The sequence below is a fragment of the Pristiophorus japonicus genome, chromosome 19 (genome assembly GCF_044704955.1).
Source record: "Pristiophorus japonicus isolate sPriJap1 chromosome 19, sPriJap1.hap1, whole genome shotgun sequence".
NCBI lineage: Eukaryota > Metazoa > Chordata > Chondrichthyes > Pristiophoridae > Pristiophorus > Pristiophorus japonicus.
In genome coordinates this window covers 45814835-45833180 of record NC_091995.1, presented here as the reverse complement: position 1 = coordinate 45833180, position 18346 = coordinate 45814835, and the positions used below count along the sequence as shown (strand labels likewise).

At 46.5% G+C, this 18346-nt stretch overlaps 1 protein-coding gene and 1 pseudogene across 1 annotated transcript in view; one reads left to right on the top strand and one right to left on the bottom strand.

The window, feature by feature from the left end:
* Positions 1-16669, bottom strand: part of LOC139230580 (major histocompatibility complex class I-related gene protein-like) — a 32978-nt gene extending 16309 nt beyond the window's left edge. Inside the window, exon 1 of the mRNA XM_070862405.1 lies at positions 16618-16669. Coding sequence (XP_070718506.1) covers positions 16618-16669 — 52 coding nt within the window. The remainder of the gene's footprint in view (positions 1-16617) is intronic.
* The window catches only part of LOC139230203 (zinc-binding protein A33-like), a 650536-nt pseudogene that overhangs the window by 324778 nt on the left and 307412 nt on the right, over positions 1-18346 (top strand).

The window sequence follows — 18346 nt, the reverse complement described above, 5'->3', positions numbered from 1 at the left end:
AGCACAAATCCCCATCTACAATTGATGGACATCACTCCATTCCTGCAATCAGTCTGCCGGCAACTTTCTTCAGTGTACAGCACCACACAAGCCCATATCATCCCCTCAGAGATTCAATCAGCACAGGAGCTCCCGTAGGGCATCCACAAGGTCCAAGGCAGTCGGCGTAACCTGGACTAAACACGGGGCAGTCGGTGTATCCCGGACTAAACACTGGGCAATCGGTGTATGCCGGACTAAACACGGAGCAGTCGGTGTAACAGGTCTAAACACAGGACAGTTGCTCTATCCCGGACTAAACACGGGGCACTCAGTTTATTCTGGACGAAACACGGGGCACTCGGTGCATCCCGGACTAAACATGGGGCAGTCGGTGTATCCCGGACCAAACACAGGACAGTCGATGTAACCCGGACTAAACACAGGGCAGTCAGTATATCCCAGATTAAACACAGGGCAGTCAGTTTACCCGGACTAAACACGGAGCAGTCGTTGTAACCCGAAGTAAACATTGGGCAATCGGTGTAACGCGGAGTAAACACGAGGGCCATCATTGTAACCAGGATTAAACACGGGAAACTCAGTGTAACCCTGACTAAACACAGGGCAGTCACTGTATCCCGGACGAAACCCGTGGCAGTCAGTGTAACCCAGACTAAACACGGCACAGTCAGTGTAACTGCGACTAAACACAGGGCAGTCAGTGTAACCCAGACTAAACACAGGACAGTCGATGTAACCCGGGCTGAACACGCTGTAAGTCAGTGTATCCCGGACGAAACATGGGACAGTCAGTGTAAACCGGACTAAACACGGAGTAAGTCAGTGTAACTAACTCAGATTATACACGGGTCCAGTATGTTGTTCATGCTGGCGGTCATGTCGTGCAATAAAGAATATAGCCGCACAAGTCCCATGGTTTGACTTACCAGGAACCGCCCTTTGAAAATAGCAAAGGCTCAGCAAAACAAAGCGGAACATGTTTCAGAGAGTCGCTCAGGTAAAACCCTGCGCAGCGAGACCGGAAGGTTTTGTAGATTTCCGATCCCCTCCCACATTATTCTGTTTATCTCGTTCCGTGAAACTCATTCAATCCAATGGGAAACAAAATCACCTCCCGGCACTCGGGAAGAAATCTACGGTCCTCTTCCCAGCTTTACGAACTGTGGGCAGAACTGGATTAGAAAAGAACACACTGGTCAACGGCAAAGACTTGAACCTGGAGTAAATTTGTGAAACAAATTGAAAACACCAGCGAGGATATTTCCCACTGAACCTTATGGGTAGCGGTTATCGAGCTGGCTGTTAAAATCGTCAACAATCTCCTATCCCGTGTTTGTACCCCAACAGAACAGATGCAAACCTCACTGGCCAACACTACCTCGCCTTGTTAAGGTCAATGAAAGGCTGCTCATAGGCTGACTTTCATTATTTTTGCTGGGTGATCTAAAGTTTACAAGCTGCACAATCTGAAAATGTAACCGTCCTCACTTTAAGTGAAGCTGTAAATCTATCTGCTATGAATAGGTTGAGGCACCGATAAAAGAATGAAAAGAGGATTTTCAGACTAAACTATAAAAACATTTGTTCATTGCCTCTCATTACTTGCTGTACCGTTGTATATTTTCTGCCTGAAATTACCGTTGACAATATTAGTGTGACATGTTATTGTCCATTGCTTTAACACAGGTCATATCCCACTTGTAAATAGGCTGCACCATTAAAATAACAGGCAAAGTAATGTTATACCAATATGTTAAGCAATTTACCTCCACTATCACCAAGATTAATTTAGGAATAGGAGGAGGCCATTCAGTCCCTCGAGCCTTTTTCTACCACTCAAATAGACCATGGCTGATCTGTATTTAACTCCATCTAATCAGAGAATTATACAGCATATATGGAGGCCATTCGGGCCATTGTGCCTATGTCTGCTCTGTTCTAGAGCTAACCATTTAGTCCCACTCACCTGTTCTTTCCCCGTAGCCCTGTTGTCTTGTGGTCCCTTTAATATTTGTCAAAATCCAAATTCAAATTTACTGTTAAATCTGCTTCCATCACCCTTTCATTCAGTGAATTACAGATAACAACAACTCACTGTGTAAAAATTGTTCCTGCAAGTCTCCTCTGGTTCTTTTGCCAATCATCTTAAATCTCTGACCACTGGTTATCGATATTTGTGCCACTGGAAATAGTTTCTCCTGACTTGCTCTATTAAAACCGTTCATTATTTGGAACAACTCTATAAAATCTCCTCTGAATCTTTTCTGTTTTAAGGACAACAACCACAGCGTCTCCAGTCTCTCCACGTAACTGAAGTTCCACATCCCTGGTACCATTCTAGTAAATCTCTTCTGCACCCTCTCCAACGTTGTGACCCATACTTCTTGAAGTTTGGTGCCCAAAATTGAACATATTATTTCAACTGAGACCTAATCAGTGTTTTATAAAGGTTTAGCATATCTTCCTTGCTTTTGTGCTCTATTCCGGTATTAATAAAGCCCAGGATCCCATCGTTTTAACAGCCTTCTCAACTTGTCCTGCCACCTTCAAATGTTGTGGCATACAGGTGCAAAGTATTAATATATTAACTCAATTATGTTCTCCCTACATAAGAATATCTCCTTTTTGGTCCCTTCCTGTGACAAGCCTGTTATTCTTTATATTTATAAAATGCTTTTATTTTACCTTTTATGTTAGTTTCTAATCTACTCTCATACTCTCCATTTGATCTCCTTATTCTTTACTTCGATCTCCTCTGTACTATCTGTATTCAGCTTCATTCCCTACTGTATTATGAACTTGATATTTGTCATAAGGCTCCTCTTTCTGTCCCATTGTAATCTCTATATGATCAGTCACCCAGGAAGCTCTAGCTTTGGATGCCCTTCCTTTTCCCCTCGATCGAATGTGTTCAATAGGTACCCGAAACGTCCTCTCTTTGAAGGCTTCCCAATGTTAAATTACTCTGCCTTCCTGATCATTTGCTTTACCTGCATACTAACTTGTTGTGTTTCATGCATAAGGACCCCCAGATCCCTCTGTACTGTAGCACTTTGAAATTGTTCACCATTTAAATTATAGTTTGCTCTTCTATTTTTTCGGCCAAAATGGAGAAACTCATGCTTTCCCCCATTAATGTCTATCTACCAATTGTTTGCCCACTCACTTAGCCTGTCTATATCCCTTTGCAGATGTTTTGTGTCCCCACAATTTGCTCTCCCACTCATCTTTGCATCATCAGCAATCTTGGCTACATTACACTCAGTTCCTTCATCCAGATTGTAGATAGTTGAGACCCCAGCACCGATCCCTGTGGCATCACACTAGTTACAGTTTGCCAACCGGAAATTCACCCATTTATCGTGACTCTCCGTTTTCTGTTAGTTAGCTAATTCTCTGTCCATGTTAATATATTGCCCCCAACCCCGTGAAATTTTATCTTGTGCATTAACCTTTTATGTGGCAACTTATCGAATGCTTTCTGGAAATCCAAATGCGCCACATCCACTGGTTCCCCCTTATCCACTGTTTCCCCTTATCCATTGAAACACTCATTATTCCTGCATGTATAGATGTGTATCTCTTAATTCCAAGTTATGCCCATTTTCTGCACAAGATTCTATAGGGAGGTATCAGAAAACTACAAAACAACCCAATAAAATCGAATTGGAAACAGTAGATTGGACAATCACGAATCAGTTAAATGTTTTTAAGTTGTAGTGCTATCAGTCAATGTAATGGTTTTGTTCACATAATTAACCAGTGCTGGCTGTTGGATGATGTACCTAGAAATTTTTATCTGCCTGTGATATGTCCTTGACAGGAAACTGGTATGTTTGCATTTTCTTACCCAAATAAATTAACTTGTAAATTTAAATTCACGTACTGGTATGATTAAAACCAGTTCCAGTTGAATCCAGGAACAATATTTTCACACAATGTATTGTGACAATGTGGAATGCTGTGCCCAGAATTACGTGAGGTGCTTTGAAAAAAATAGATAGCTACTTCATCTAACCCAAAGAGCATAGCCTTATCTTCCTTCCTCCTTTATGGACTCATCTCGCTTCCCCTTTGAGATTTCAATGCTATTTACCTTATCTACTCCATGTGGCAGCAAATTGCACATTCTAACCATCCTTTGGGTAAAAAATTTTTTCCTGAATGCTTTATTGGATTTACAATTGACTATCTTACTTTTATGCGCGCTAGTTTTGGTTCCCCACAAGTGGAAATGACTTCTCTACATCTATTCCATCAAACCTTAAAACCCCCTATCATCTCACCTCTCAGTCTTCACTTTTCCAGAGAAAAAAGCCCCAGCCTGTTCAGTCTTTCCCCATAGTAATAACCTCTCAGTTCTGGTATCATCCTTTTAAATATTTTTTGCAGCTTCTCCAGTGCCTCTATATCCTTTCTGTAATATGGAGACCAGTGTAGCCTAACCAAGGTTCAGTACATTGAACATAACTTCCTTTTTTTCGATTCTATTCCTCTAGAAATTATCATAAGAACATAGGAAATAGGGACAGGAGTTGGCCATCTCGCCCCTCGAGCCTGCTCCATCATTTGATAAGATCATGTCTGATCTGATCATGGACTCATCTCCACTTTCCTGGCTGCACCCCATATTCCCTTATCACTCAAAAATTTGTCTATCTCAGCATTAAATATATTCAATGCTCCAACCTCCACAGCTCTCTGTGACAGAGAATTCCATAGATTTACAACCCTCTACGAGGAGAAATTCCTCCTCATCTCAATTTTAAACAGGCAGCTTCTTATTCCAAGACTATATCCCCTAGTTTTAGTTTCCCCTATGAGTGGAAATATCCTGTCTGCATCCACCTTGTCTGGCCCCCTCATTATCTTATATGTTTCGAAAAGATCACCTCTCATTCTTCTGAACTCCAATGAGTATCGGCCCAAACTACTCAACCTATCATCATAATTCAACCCCATCATCTCCGGAATCAGTCTAGTGAACCGTCTCTGCACAGCCTCCAATGCAAGTACTGTATATCCTTCTTTATATACGGACACCAAAACTGTACGCAGTGCTCCAGGTATGGCCTCACCAATAACCTGTGCAATTGTAGGAGGACTTCTCTGCTTTTATACTCTATTCCCCTTGCAATAACGGCCAACATTCCATTTGCTCTCCTGAATATTGGTTTACCCGCGTACTCACTTTTTGCGTTTCATGCACAATGACCCGCAGATCTCTCTTTACTGCAGCACTTTGAAATTTTTCTCCACGTAAATTATAATTTGCTTTTCTATTATTTCTGCCAAGTGGATAACCTCACATTATACTCTATCTGCCATTTTTTCCCACTCATTTAACCGGTCTATATGCCTTTGCATATTTGTTGTGTCCTCCTCACAATTTGCTTTTCCACCCAGCTTTGTATCATCAGCAAACTTGGCAAAATTACACTCGGTCCATTCATCCCAGTCATTACTATAGATTGTAAATAGCTGAGGCCCCAGCACCGCTCCCTGCGGCACCACACTAGTTACAGTTTGCCAACCGGAAAATGACCCATTTATCGTCACTCTCTGTTTTCTGTTAGTTAACCAATCCTTCATCTATGTTAATATATTTCCCCCAAGCCCGTGAACTTTTATCTTGTGCAGTAACCTTTAATACGGCACCTTATTGATTGCCTTTGGGAAATCCAAATGCACCACATCCACTGGTTCCTCTTTTTCCACCCTGCTCGTTACATCCTCAAAAAACTCCAGCAAATGTGTGAAACATGATTTTCCTTTCATAAAACCATGCTAACTCTGCTTGATTGAATTATGCTTTTCCAAATGTCCCGCTACTGCTTCCTTAATAATGGGCTCCAGCATTTTCCCAACGACAGATGTTCGGCTAACTGGCCTATAGTTTCCTGCTTTTCATCTGCCTGCTTTTTTAAATAGGAGCGTTACATTTGCGGTTTTCCAATCCGCTGGGACCGCCCCAGAATCCAGTAAATTTTGGTAGGTCACAACCAATGCATCCACTATCTCCACAGCTGCTTATTTTAAGACCCGAGGATGTAAGCCATCAGTCCCAGGGGACTTGTTTGCCTTTAGTCCCAATATTTTACCGAATTCTACTTCTGTAGTGTTAGTGGATTTATTAAGTTCCTCCTCCCTAAAGCCTCTTGATTATCCACTATTGCGATGTTTTAGTGTCTTCTACTGTGAAGACCGATAAGAAAAAATTGTTCAATGTCTCTGCCATTTCCCCATTCTCCATTATTAATTCCCCAGGCCCATCCTCGAGGGGACCAACATTTGCTTTAGCCAGTCATTTCCTTTTTATGTACCTGTAGAAACTCTTACTATTTGTTTTTATATTTCGTGCTAGTTTAGTTTCATAATCTATCTTTCCTCTCTTTATAATTTTTTTAGTCGTTCTTTGCTGGCTTTTAAAAGTTTCCCAATCCTCTGGCCTCCCACTAGTCTTGGCCACATTGTATGCCCTTGTTTTCAATTTGATACCATCCCTTATTTCCTAAGTTAGGCACAGATGGCTATCCCTTCTCTTACAGCCTTTCCTTCTCATTCGGATATATTTTTTGTCGTGAGTTATGAAATATCTCCTTAAATGTCTGCCATTGCTCATCAACCGTCCCATTCTTTAGTCTATTTTCCCAGTCCACTTTAGCCAACTCTGCCCTCATACCTTTGTCGTCTCCTTTATTTAAGTTTAGGACACTGGTTTGAGATCCAACTTTCTCATCCTTTAACTAAATTTGAAATTCAACCGTGTTATGGTCAGTCATTCCCAGAGGATCCTTTACTAGCAGATCATTTATTAATCCTGTCTCATTACACAGTACCAGATCTAAGATCGCCTGCTCCCTGGTTGGTTCCACAAGGAAATGATCCCGGATACACTCTATGAACTGTTCCTCAAGGCTACCCTGCCACAGTGCTTACTTTGCATTTCATGGCCTTATTAATTTACGTTGCTACTTTTAATGATTTCTGAATGTTTACCATTATGTCCCTTTGTCCTCTACCCATTTAGACAATTAATTTTCAAGATGTGTGTGACATCCCTATCCCTCCTACCAAAATACACCACCTCACACTTATTTATATAGAAATTCAGTAGTCATTTACGCTCACATTCTGCAAGGTTATTAAAATCTAATTTTATAACAGTCTTCCTCAGTGCTAACTGTATTCCCCAATTTGGTGCCATCCGCAAATGTCGAAATTGTACAAATTGTTTATGTAAATGGTGCACAGCAGTGTTCCCGGCACCGATCCCAGTGGAACACCACTCCCCACCTTCCATCAGTCTGATTAACTACCCTCACCCACTCTTCACTGTGTGCTGCTTTGTAGCCAGCTTGCTCTCCTTCTACTCTATATCTCACTCTTTGTTTCTCTCCCTGTCCTTGTATTATTATCTCTCTCTCTCTCTGTCTCTCTCTCTCTGACTCCGCCCACCACCCCCCCCCCCGCAGCCGCCCCCCCTCCTTTCTCTCTCTCTTTGTGCCCATGTCTCTTTCTCTTTCTTTGTCTCTGATTCAGTATTAATTGAAAAGTATCCTGAAATATTTGAGACTCACAGGATGGGGAGGGAGTGTGTGGAGGGAGAGGGAGAGAATGTAGGGAGAGAGCAAAATGTGGGGGAGGGATACAGTGGAAGGAGGGGAGATACCAGAACGGAGGTAAGAGACTCAAGGGGAGGGAGGAGAGTGAAGAGGCATGAGAGTGTGGAGAGGGGTTGGGGAAATTGGAGAGGGCGAGGTGGAGAGTGGAGGGGTGGGAGAGAGTGGATTGTGTAGAGTGGAGGGAAAGGAGAGAGTGAAGGGGTGGGAGAAAGAGGAGAGGGGGGAGAGTAGAGAGGTGTGGGGAGAGTGGAGCCGAGGAGAGACTGAAGAGGAGGAAACGGGAGATGTGGAGTGGGAGAGTGGTGGGGACGGATAGAGTGAAGGGGAGTGAGAGATGGGACAGGGGGAGAGGGAGAGTGGATGTGAGGGAGAGATTGTAGAGCTGAAGTGGGAGCATGGAGGGGATAGGAGGAGTGAAGGGGAGGGAGAGGGGGACAGGGGGAGAGGTATAGTGGATGTTAGGGAGAGATTGGGGAGCTGGAGTGGGCGAGTGGAGGGGATAGGAGCAGTGAAGGGGAAGGAGAGAGGGGGAGTGAGAGAGTGGAGGATATAGGTAGAGTGAAGAGCAGGGAGATAAAGGAGATGGACAAGGAGAGTATGGATGTGAGGGGAGAGTGGAGAGCTGAAGTGGTAGACTGGATATGAGGGACAGAGAGAAGGGGAGAGAGTGGAAGGAGACAAAGAAAATTTGGGGGAAGGCGAGATTGGATGGGAAGTGTATCCAGTAGAGGGGACGGATAGGAGGGGAGAAAGTAGAGGAGATGGAGTGGAGGGGAGGGGGAGGATCAAAGGGAGGGGACAGGTGGGGATAATGTAGTGGTGTGGAATGAGAGTGAACAGGGAGAGAGCGGATGGGACAACGTTGAGGGGAGGGGAGCAAGGGGAGGGGACAAAGGAGAGGAAGAGAATGGAGTGGAGAGGAAGGGGAGGGGGACGGGAGAGAGTGGATGGGGAGCTGGAAAAGGGGTAGGGAGGGAATGGAGCGGAGTGGGGTAAAGAAGTGGTGTGAAATGGGAGCGAAAAGCGAGAGAGTGGATGGGACAGAGTGCAGGGGATGGAGTGTGGGGATCAAGGAGAGGGGACAGAGATGAGGGAGAGAATGGAGTGTAGGGGAGGGAGGGTACAGGGAGAGAATGGATGGGGAGGGGTCAGAGTGAAGGGGATGGAGGGAGGAGACAGGGAGAGATGGATGGGGAGGTGACAGAGTGGAGGGAAAGGAGGGAGGGGACAGGGAGAGATGGATGGGGAGAGGATGGTGTGGAGGGGAGGGAGGGGACAGGGAGAGAAGGATGGGGCAGGTACAGAGTGGTGGGGAGGGAGGGGACGGAGTGGAGGGGAGGGAAGGGTCAAAGGGAGATTGGATGGGGAGGCAACGGAGTGGAGGGGATGGAGGGGACAGGGAGAGATTGGATTGGGAGGGGACGGAGTGGAGGGGAGTGAGGGGACTGGGTAGAGTGGATGGGGAGGGGACGGAGTGGAGGGGAAGGAGGGGACAGGGGGAGAGTGGATGGGGAGGGGAGAGCGTAGAGGGGAGGGAGGGGACAGGGGGAGAGTGGATGGGGAGGTTGCAGGTATGCTGTGGATGCGAAGAAAAATTCGTTCATGTGGTATTTTACAGGAGGCAGTGAACCGGTTATTTTAAAATGTTTAACGGTTCCAATAAATATCAAGATTTATCAGTCTCCACACAGGTTCCCAGAGTTAGAATCCACAAATCATTAACACAGCAGAAAAAATAATTGTCATGTATCTCACACTACTCTATATAACTGTATCTTACCATGCTATACATGACTGTAACTAGATATGACCTGTAACTACAAGCATACTTTACCACCAGGGGTGCACTTGCAGGAGACACTGCATACCTGTTCCACACAGGTATATAAAGGCAGGTCTGAGGCAAGTGTGGCACTCGAGAGCTGGGAAATAAAGGTGCAGATCCAGAGGGACCTTGACTTCAGCATGTGCCTCGTGTAACTCTGTACTGCAGGGTCAGGACTTTGCAGTGGCGATGAGTTACGGGATCACAGAATCCACAGAATGGCTACCAACGGCTCAGATTAGAAATACAATGCTTGAGACAATTGGGAGGACTTTATAGAAAGGCTCCAGCAAAGCTTTGTAACCAAAGACTGGTTGGGCGACGATAAGGCAGACAAGAGAAGAGCCCATCTCCTGACCAGCTGTGGCTCGGAAACATACGCCTTAATGAAGGACCTGCTGGCACCCGAGAAACCAGCAAGCAAGTCGTTTGAGGAGTTGAGCACACTGGTGAGAGACCACTTGAAGCCAGCGAGCAGCCGACATATGGCCAGACACAGGTTCTACAACGACAGACGCTGTGTGGGCCAGAGTATACCCGACTTTGTGGCGGAACTTTGGAGGCTAGCTAGTTTATGTGAGTTCTCCGATGAACTAAGGAGAGAAGTATTGAGAGACTTTTTTATTGAAGGAATAGGCCACACAGGCATATTCCGAAAGCTTATAGAGACCAAGAATTGGACCCTAGAGACAGCAGTACTGGTCACACAGACATTCTTAGCAGGAGAAGAAGAAACGAGGTTGATCTATACTGCGGGTACAACAACTAACGAAACATCGGAACAAGTGGTTCACAGCGTGAAACAGCCGCTACCCCCACAAACAGACAAAGGCAGGAGAGCAGTCCTTCAACAGCAGGCAGTGGCGCCAGAAGCCATCAAGGGCCACATGAACGGCCGTTCACACCTCATCAACCCACAATGCGAGTAATCAACTACAGACTGAGAGAAGCTCAAGAGAGACCAGCCAGACGCAGCTCATCCTTCGGAAACAATGGAAGTGGTCTGTGCTGGAGATGTGGGGGAAGGCATTCAACAAGTGGGTGTTGATTTCATCATGCTGATTGCAGAAACTGCAACTATACAGGCCATCTGGCTCGCATGTGCAGAAAAACAGCAGCTCGGCTGGTATACGAATCAGAAGGGTCGGAAAGCAGACCAGAAGACGGTGGGGACAGTGTCCGGGACGCCGAGGTACAGCGGGTCAATACGATCAATGTCCACTGTTCTTACAACAAGACGCCTCCAATAATGATAAGGGTCCTACTCAACGGGATACCCGTCAACATGGAACTGGACACGGGAGCTAGTCAATCTCTCATGAGCGTCCAACAATTTGAACAGCTGTGGCCGCACAAAAGCAACAGACCAAAACTCACAAGGATCGACACCAAACTAAGGACCTATACCAAAGAAATTGTCCCAGTCCTTGGCAGCGCCATGCTCTCAGTCACACACAAAGGGACGGTGAACCGACTTCCCCTGTGGATTGTCCCTGGAGATCTCTCAGTACTGTTGGGGAGAAGCTGGCTGGCAAAACTAAATTGGAAATGGGATGATGTTCACGCCATGTGTTCAGAGGAACGGAGCTCCTGCTCAACAGTTCTAAGTCATTTTGAACATCTCTTTCAGCCAGGGGTGGGCACCTTCAAAGGGGCTAAAGTTAAAATCTACATCACACAGGATGCCAGACGGGTCCATCACAAGGCTAGAGCTGCGCCTTATGTGAGGGGAAATGATTAAACATGAACTGGACCGACTTCTGCGGAAAGGCAATATCTCAGCCGTGGAATTTAGCGACTGGGCAAGTCCTATAATTCCCGTCATGAAGCCTGATGGATCTGTACGAATCTGTGGGGATTACAAGTCTACCATAAACAGAGTCTCCCTACAGGACCAATACCCGCTGCCCAGAGCGGAGGACGTGTTTGCCACATTGGCTGGAGGAAAACTTTTCTCGAAACTAGACCTTACATCTGCGTATATGATGCAAGAACTGACCAAAGAGTCTAAGCTACTCACCACCATCAACACATATCGACATCTTTTTATGTCCAATCGATGCCCAGTCGTCATCAGGTCGGCAGCTGCTATATTCCAGCACAAAATGGAGAGTCTGCTCAAGTCCATCCCGGGTACGGTTGTGTTTGAAGATGACATACACATCACGGGCAGGGACACCAATTCCAATCTTCGCAATTTGGAGGAAGTACAAAGTCAATTGGATCGGGTAGGCCTAAGAGTTAAGAAATCCAAGTGACTGTTTCTCGCACCCGAGGTTGAATTTTTTGGGCAGAAGGATTGCCGTTGATGGAATCCGCCCAACAGGATCCAAAACTGAAGCAATTCGTCTGGCACCCAGGCCCCGGAATGTCTCGGAACTGCGCGCCTTTCTCGGGCTACTCAAGTATTTTGAGAACTTTATGCAGAACTTGAGCACGCTGCTGGAGCCTCTCCACGTGCTACTCAGAAAGGGGTGCGATTGGTTTTGGGGGGACGCCCAAGAACGCGCCTTCAATAATGCACGCAACCTTCTATGTTCCAACAGTGTTTTAGCCTTTTTTGACCCAGCTAAAAATCTAGTCCTTACATGTGATGCGTTAGCGTACGGGGTCGGGTGCGTTTTACAGCATGTCAATGATGCGGGTAAATTACAACCCATTGCTTATGCCTCCAGGTCACTTTCGTGGGCGGAGCGCGGATACGGTATGGTTGAGAAGGAGGCGCTTGCGTGCGTGTATGGTGTCAAAAAGATGCACCAATACCTTTTCAGGGTCAAGTTTGCGTTAGAAACCGACCACAAACCCCTCACATCCCTGCTATCCGAGAGCAAGGCAATAAATGCCAAAACCTCGGCGCGTATTCAGCAGTGGGCACTCATGCTGGCATCTTACGACTACACAATAAGGCACAGACCAGGCACAGACAACTGTGCCGACGTGCTTAGCAGGCTACCCCTGGCGACTATGGAAGGGTCCGACGAACAGGACTGTGAGATGGTCATGGCAATCAATGCCTTTGAATCCACAGGTTCGCCCATGACGGCTCGCCAAATTAGAGCCTGGACGACCACCGACCCCACGTTATCCTTAGTAAAAAATGTTTTTTAACTGGTGACTGGGAAGAGGCTCGTGATGCCTGCCCCGAGGAGTTCAAACCTTTCCATAGGCGCATGCTTGAACTATCATCACAGGCAGACTGCCTGATGTGGGGCAGCCGAGTAGTTATGCCCTTGTGAGGCTGAACGGCGTTTGTCAGGGAGCTTCACCGCGAGCACCCGGGGATCGTCCTTATGAAGGCCTTAGCCAAATCCCACGTCTGATGGCCTGGCATTGACGCGGACTTGGAGCTCTGCATCAGGCAGTGCACCATTTGTGCCCAACTCAGTAATGCCCCCAGGGAGGCCAGCCTAAGCCACTGGCCCTGGCCCACCAAACCCTGGTCGCAGGTACATGTAGACTATGTAGGCCCATTCATGGGCAAAATGTTCCTCGTAGTCGTCGATGCATTTTCAAAGTGGATCTAGTGCACCATTTTAAACTCAAGCACCACCTCCACCACTGTGGAGAGCCTTAGAATCATGTTTGCAATGCACGGAATTCCTGACATATTGGTCAGTGATAATGGTCCGTGCTTCACAAGTGCAGGATTTCAAGATTTTATAGTTGACCACGGCATAAATCACGTTAAGACGGCACCGTTCAAGCCGGCCTCCAATGGCCAGGTGGAGCGAGCAGTGCAATTCGTTAAACAAGGCATGCTAAAAATCCAAGGTCCTACGCTGCAGAGCCGCCTGTCGCGATTGCTGCTGGCATACAGATCTTGTCCGCATTCATTGACTGGGGTTCCCCCTGCGCAACTATTGATGAAACGGACCTTAAAGACTAGGCTCTCGTTAATCCTCCCAGACATGCATGAAATTGTTGAGGCAAAATGCCGGAAGCTAACTGAGTACCATGACCGAAATTCGAGGGGGAGGTGGAATGAGATAGGGGACAAAGTGTCTGTGCTAAGCTATGGCAGGGATCCCAAATGGCTTGCAGGGACAGTAACAGGCAAGGAAGGAAACAGGCTGCTGGTTGTACAAATGGACAATGGCCAAACCTGCCGGACGCATGTAGACCAAGTAAAAAGTAGATTCACCAACAACACTGCAGAACCAGAGGCAGACTACAATGTGGAACTCACACCACACCTGTGGACAGACAGAGGGAATAACCTGAGGAAAGGGCAATCCCAACAGACAGCCCAGGCGAGTCAACAACAATCACACCAATCGAAACAGACAGCCCAGGTGAGATACCAGCAATCATACTGAATGAAACAGACAGCCCAGGCGAGATACCAGCAATCACACCGAAAAAAAAACAGGCACCAAGGCAAACAACTGAACCACTACTAAGACGCTCCACGCGAGAGCATAGACCACCTGAGAGACTGAATCTAAAAGAAAATAAGACCTTGGGGGAGGGTGATGTCATGTATCTCACAGTACTGTATATAACTGTATCTTACCATGCTATACATGACTGTAACTAGATATGACCTGTAACCACAAGCATACTTTACCACCAGGGGTGCACTTGCAGGAGACACTGCATACCTGTTCCACATAGGTATATAAAGGCAGGTCTCAGGCAAGTGTGGCACTCGAGAGCTGGGAAATAAAGGTGCAGGTCCAGAGTGACCTTGACTTCAGCATGTGCCTCATGTAAGTCTGTACTGCAGGGTCAGGACTTTACAATAATTTTACTGCAGATTATATCATAGTTGATTGCTGAGTTTCTAGACTATCCTTATCTCTCCACTCATGGTGCAGGATGTGCTGAGTATCTTTACAATTTTCAGTTGATGCTCATGTTTCCAGTTTGCGCATTGCTATGCCCTGGAAACTATCCCTGGTTTACTGAGTTCTGTAACTGTTACAGTCTCGCTCACACTGGGCCTGGAATGTATCGCTGGTTCACTGAGTCCTGTAACTGTTACAGACTCCCTCAGACCAGGCCTGGAATGTATCGCTGGTTTACTGAGTCCTGTAACTGTTACAGACTCCCTCAGACCAGGCCTGGAATGTATCGCTGGTTTACTGAGTCCTGTAACTGTTACAGACTCCCTCAGACCGGGCCTGTAATGCATCGCTGGTTTACGGAGTCCTGTAACTGTTACAGACTCGCTCAGACCGGGGCCGGGAATGTATCCCTGGTTTACGGAGTCCTGTAACTCTCTCTTTCTCTCTCTCCCCTCTTTCATCTCTCTGTCTTGCTCTCTCTCTCTTTTTCTCCCTGTCTCTTTCACTCTGTTTCTTCATCTTTCCCTCTCTGTACCTGTCTCTGTCTTTGTTTCCCTCACTCTCCCTGTTTCTCTATATGTCTGTCCTTCTCTCTCTCTCTCTCCGTCTCCCTCCCTCTCTCTTTCCCTCTCTTTCTCTGTCTCTCTTTCCCTCTCTCTCACTCTGTTTCTATTTCACGTTCTCTCTCAGTCCCTGTCTTTATCCATGTCTCATTCTCGTTCTCACTCTCTCTCTCCCTCTTTCCTCATGTCTCTCTCACACACATTACTGTCCCTTGCTCTTTCTCTCTCTCCGCTGTCAATATCTTTTTATCTGTGTCTCTATCATTTTCTCTTTCCCTGTCTCTATCTCTCTGACTTTCATTGTATCTCTCTCCATTTCTATCTATTTCTTTCCCTCAATGAATCGCTCCTTTTTATTTCATCCTTATATTTGTGCCTCTCATTCTTTCTCACGATCTCTCTCTTTTCCTGTCTTTTTCTCCCGCTCTCCTTCTCTACCTCCCTCTCTCTTCTTCTCTGTTTTATTCTCGAATGAAAAGTACTCTGAGATATTTGAAAATGACGAATATTGAAACACGTTATTATATATTAAACATTCAGTTAAGAGTTGGACATCTGTCAGGTAAATCTAATTGCTCAACCTGAAAGATTTTAGCTTTTAACGGTGTGCTGGGACCTGAGGTTAAATACAAAAGCAAAACAGTGCGGATGCTGGAACCTGAAATAAAAACAGAAAATGCTGAAAATCTCAGCGGGTCAGGCAGCATCTGTGGTTCTGACGAAGGGTCATCGACCTGAATCGTTAAATCTGTTTCACTCCCCACAGATGCTGCCTGACCCGCTTAGATTTCCAGCATTTTCTGTTTTTATACCTGAGATCAAATGTTGTTTCCATTCAAACGTGCAGCATTTTGGAACTGGTGTTATCTGTGCAGACACAGGAGATGGATTGTTCAATGTGACTATTCAGGCGCGGGAAGTGTGAGCCCTTTTATATTGCTTCAGGGTGTTACTACCATTGGACTCAACAGAAGGGGGAAACGGGGAGAAAGATGGGAAACGGGCGGGTCTCGCTGTTGCCCACTTCACCCCATCCACAGAGTCAACATTCCCCGAGTGGAACTGCACATGGTGGGAATCTGATCAAAGCAGCAAATGTTGCAAATATGCAGCGGCTCAGTCTGAGAGAAACAGCTGGGTAAACCTGAGAGATCAAACTTCACCAGAATCTGTACGGGTCGCCTCAAAGCTTCATCCTGACGCGAATCGGAAGGCGTAAAAGAGGTTCCCGGATCGCTGTCACCGGTTCCCCTGGGATTAAAATCAATCCCTCCCCCTCTATGTTTAATGATTTGTCTCATTGATCGGAAGCTTTAAAAGGTTTTCAAGTTCCCAAGTGGTACAATGAAGCTTTTAAAATGCAGCTTCCCGCCGGCTGGAGTGTGAACTCGAAGCGACCGAGCCACGTTCCTGCAGGAGTCTCGCCGCTGGGCTCCTGGTCACTCAGGGGGTCAGGCCGGGACTGGGATCGCAGTTATACTGACACTTCCCTACCCACAAGCCCGCTGTGCGGGCACACACTGTCAGTCCCCCTCCGGCTGGCCAGGGTCAATATGGAAGCTGCCCCAATAACTGGGCGGCAATGTCAGGCTGTCTGGACAGTGATGGACACCATCTAATCCAACCAAAGAGAGAGGCGAGGCTGAGAAACAGGATGGAGATTGCAATCCGGCTCCATCGCTTCACTGCCGCACACACCAGCCCGTCTCCCTTTGTGAAACACCTGATGTAACCCACAGGCCTGCCCGTCCCAGTCTAAGATCAGAGGGTGAGTCTGTAGACATTGAATAGTGCAGCGGGAACCGGCTACTCACCAGACAGGGCCGCTTGTAGGTGGTGGAAGCTCAGTACAAGTGACAGAAACATGCCGTCCCGTCCGCTCGCCGCCTCTCCCAGTTACAGGCCGAGACTGAGCGCTTTGAATGGACCCGAGCCCAGCTTCACTCATATGTGGTCGCTGCAGGAGCTCACGTCCAATCGCAGTAAAACATGTGGATCCGTCACTGGTTGTCAAGGACTGTCCCTAAACCGTGAACATACAATCATAGAATGGTTACAGCACAGACGGAAGCCATTCGGCCCATCGAGCCCGTGCCGGCTCTCTGCAAGCGCACTTCAGCTGGTCCCAATCCCCACCCTCTCGGAGGCCTTCACGTCCTTCATAAAGTGCTGTACTACAATTGGACACAGTGCTCCAGTTGAGGCCGAACCAGTGTTTTATAAAAGTTTTTCATAACTTTTGTACTCTATGCCTTCATTTATCAAGCCCATGATCCCGTAAGCTTTTTAACGTCTTTCTCACCCTGCCCTGTCACCTTCAATGATTTGTGCACATATATCACTGGTCACTCCGTCAATGTACTCCCTTTAGGATCGCACCATTTAGTTTATATGTCCTCCCCTCATTCGTTCAACCAAAATATTTCATTTCACACTTTTCTGCGTTAAATTTCAGCTGCCCCGTGTTTCCACCAGACTACGTATGTCCTCTTAAAGTCTATCACTATCCTCCTCTCTGTTCACTATATTTACAAGTTTTGTGTCATCTACAAAGTTTGAGATTGTGCCTTGTACACCCAAGTCTAAGTCATTAATATATATCAAAAAAGCAGTGGTCCTAGTACCGACCCTTGGGGAACATCACTTTATACCATCTCCAGTCCAATAAACAACCGTTCACCACTACATGGTACATCAGTCATTGAAGGTTGGCATGCAGGTACAGCAGGCGGTTAAGAAAGCAAATGGCATGTTGGCCTTCATAGCGAGGGGATTTGAGTACAGGGGCAGGGAGGTGTTGCTACAGTTGTACAGGGCCTTGGTGAGGCCACATCTGGAGTATTGTGTACTGTTTTGGTCTCCTAACTTGAGGAAGGACATTCTTGCTATTGAGGGAGTGCAGCGAAAATTCACCAGACTGAGTCCCGGGATGGTGGGACTGACCTATCAAGAAAGACTGGATCAAGAAAGACTGGCTTGTATTCACTGGAGTTCAGAAGAATGAGAGGGGACCTCATAGAAACATTTAAAATTCTGACGGGTTTAGACAGGTTAGATGCAGGAAGAATGTTCCCAATGTTGGGGAAGTCCAGAACCAGGGGTCACAGTCTAAGGATAAGGGGTAAGCCATTTAGGACCAACTTCTTCACCCAGAGAGTGGTGAACCTGTGGAATTCTCTACCACAGAAAGTAGTTGAGGCCAATTCACTAAATATATTCAAAAGTGAGTTAGATGAAGTCCTTACTACTCGGGGGATCAAGGGGTATGACGAGAAAGCAGGAAGGGGGTACTGAAGATTCATGTTCAGCCATGAACTCATTGAATGGCGGTGCAGGCTCGAAGGGCTGAATGGCCTGCTCCTGCACCTATTTTCTATGTTTCTATGTTACTCTCTGTCTCCTGTCATTTAGGCAATTTTGTATCCATGCTGCCAGTGTCCCTTTTATTCCATGGGCTTCACCTTGCTGGCAATTCTGTTACTTGGCATTTCATCAAATGCCTTTTGGAAGTCCATGTACACCACATCAACCGCAGTGCCCTCA